Source organism: Chaetura pelagica, unplaced genomic scaffold (genome assembly GCF_000747805.2).
Source record: "Chaetura pelagica isolate M959 unplaced genomic scaffold, ChaPel_1.0 scaffold548, whole genome shotgun sequence".
Taxonomy (NCBI): domain Eukaryota; kingdom Metazoa; phylum Chordata; class Aves; order Apodiformes; family Apodidae; genus Chaetura; species Chaetura pelagica.
In genome coordinates this window covers 243285-245881 of record NW_009970728.1, presented here as the reverse complement: position 1 = coordinate 245881, position 2597 = coordinate 243285, and the positions used below count along the sequence as shown (strand labels likewise).

Below are 2597 nucleotides of genomic sequence, written 5' to 3'. Positions count from 1 at the left end.
CGAAACCAACTGCAATTCAACATATGAAGTTTTAAATCAGATTAAATCAATGAGGAAATAAAAGAAATGTAAATGCTGTCTTTATTCTTTGAAATCACAAAAAAGAAGAGCAAATCTGAAAAAAACAGGAGAAACCACAACAAACAGGATTTTGTGCAAATATCTGTTGCACTTTTGTCATGGGTTTTGCTTAAGCCAGTACTTGAGAGAGTCAGAAAAGTACCTTCTCCAAGATGAATCCTGACAAGACAAGGAGTAAGAAGCCATCTGGATGGATAAACCCAGAACTCGCTCTAAGCAAAGAAGCTGGTGTGCATTGGAACTGCTTTAACTTTATGTCCATCATCCCCAGATTGGTTTTTCCACTTCCTACAAGGCTGCATTCAGACATGGTGGTGCAGCCCTTCATGGCGGTTTTCACAGACAGTCCACCTACACAAGAGAAGTAGTACATGCCATGCTTCAGCAGAATCAGAGACCATAGCAATTCCCTCCTCAAACAATGTTTCCCTTTCCACCCTACTAACTGCCTGTTGATTATGTCCAGCCAGCTCTAAGCTCACCAACCCATTCCTGTCTGTTCCCATCTCCTGAAAAAATTTGCACAGGTAGCAAGGTCACCTTGGTTTAGAGTTTGTCCTTCTTTCTGCTGAAGAAAAATGTTTGTTTTAAAATGTGAACATTTTAAATTTTAAAATTGAAAACCTCATAAGATCCTTGGTGTTCAAATCTTGCCCAGCTTCCTGAAGGAACCAAGGCTATGTGACAGCATGCCATGAGTTCAGTCTCCTCCTCTCTGAGTCTCATGACATCTGCACTGAATGACTCTCAGCCAAATCGACATGAGGGTGTTAAGTCTCAAAGACTTTATAGGCTGATAAATTTACTCACATAAGTCCATTCTCTAAGGCCTTGCAGGATTTAGCCAAACAAGCAGAGAAACCCTGCTCTCATGGCCACTCAGAGAGCCTGGAACCTCAATTCTTCAGTTGCCAACACTGGAGCACCTATCTGAGAAGGAGACCTGAGAAGGTGCTGGGTGCCTAACCCATTCAGATATTCTTTCTCCAGATGTTTGCTTTGTCTCTCTCTGCTTATTTTTCTCTGCTGAACAGGCTATGGAGGTCTGGAATATTCTGCTGGATGTTTTTATCTCAAATACAAACAATATTTAAGGGCACTTAATTAGTTCCTCACCTTCTTTTGTTCCCCTACACTGCTGCTTCCTCTGCACAGCTCATCATATCACATGGATCTCCTCTATTTATAATGGCCAATCAATGAAGTGAAGACAAATTAGGACCATTTTATGTTTCATTGGTACATTGAATTAATTGCACCACTCTATTTCCACAGCTGAGACTAAAAATTACTTTTTTGCCTTCATGTTTTCTCTGAGAAACACCCTTTAACTCAGGGTTTGAACTATACATCTATGAAGTGTGTAGCAAAGACCTTCAGGCAATCGTATCATCACCTGGCAATATTATCAACTCAGAGAAACTTCATCCACTGCCACACACAAGGGTTTTTTTCCAGCCTACTTCTGCAGCAGGATCTGTTGTCCTGAATTTGTATTTTTCCTGCCCACTGGAGCATGGTGGGACTGCCATGAAAGCTGCAGGAGGGGAGGAAAGCAGAGTGACCAGGGACCTTGCTGCCTACTCACTCTAATTACAGCTCCTGAGATGGGAAAAACAGCATATTACATGCTGTTGGTGACCCCAGTTATGGAAAGGCTGGAGTTCCCTCACAGGGAAGATCTTTGGGTACTCCAACAGCTCAGCTGCAGCTTTCATGGGGACTGACAGCTCCCTAACTTCCTAGAAGCAAAGGCACCACTGGTCTCCACTGGCCAGTGACACCTCACAAAATAGCCAATGGTTCTGTAAAAGTTGCACCTGAATCTCTGTTAAGTAGGCAACTGGATCAGATTCAAAATCATCTTCATGCTTCCTAGCTAGGGCAAGCAGGTTCAGGATCTTGGTCAGATCTACTACATGCTTCAGGACTGCTTCAAGAGTCCAGTTCTGCTCTTGACCTTGGCTATATGATGCTAGAGGAATCACAACAGCTAATTATGGGGAAGGAGGGTGCAGGGAAACACTCCTGCCCTCTTATTGGCTTCATTCATAGAATCATAGAATCACAGAATGGTTAAGGTTCAAAGAGACCTTAAAGATCATCAGGTTCTAACCTCCCTGCTGCAAGCAGGGACACCTCACTACACAGGCTGCACAAACCCTCATCCAACCTGACCTTAAACACCTCCAGCAAGTGGATTCATATTCTCTTTCAGTTTTGTGTCTTTTCCTCTTTCTTTCACACTTCTGCCCATTTTTATTTCTCTGTGATGCTTTATCTTAGACTGGTTTCCCCAACTTAACAATAAAGATAAAAGAAAGCCCCAAATAAAAGGTAATTACTAGAATTCATAAATCCAGCCAGGTCAAGGCACTTGGTTTCAGATCCGGTGCAGTTTACAACTTCGTTACCACACTGGAAGGAGTCCACACTGTAGCAGGCAGGACACTGGTATCCATTGGGCTTGTTGTCCTCTGGAGGCACTGAAAGGAAAGACATGGGCCATAATTTAC

The 2597-nt window shown here is 42.9% G+C and overlaps 1 protein-coding gene across 1 annotated transcript in view; it reads right to left on the bottom strand.

Annotated features, from left to right (window-relative positions):
* Window positions 1–211: 211 nt before the first annotated feature.
* The window catches only part of PINLYP (phospholipase A2 inhibitor and LY6/PLAUR domain containing), a 5331-nt gene continuing 2945 nt past the window's right edge, over window positions 212–2597 (bottom strand). Inside the window, exons 4-5 of the mRNA XM_010007134.1 lie at window positions 2427–2567; window positions 212–432 (exon numbers count right to left, since the gene is read on the bottom strand). Coding sequence (XP_010005436.1) covers window positions 212–432; window positions 2427–2567 — 362 coding nt within the window. The remainder of the gene's footprint in view (window positions 433–2426; window positions 2568–2597) is intronic.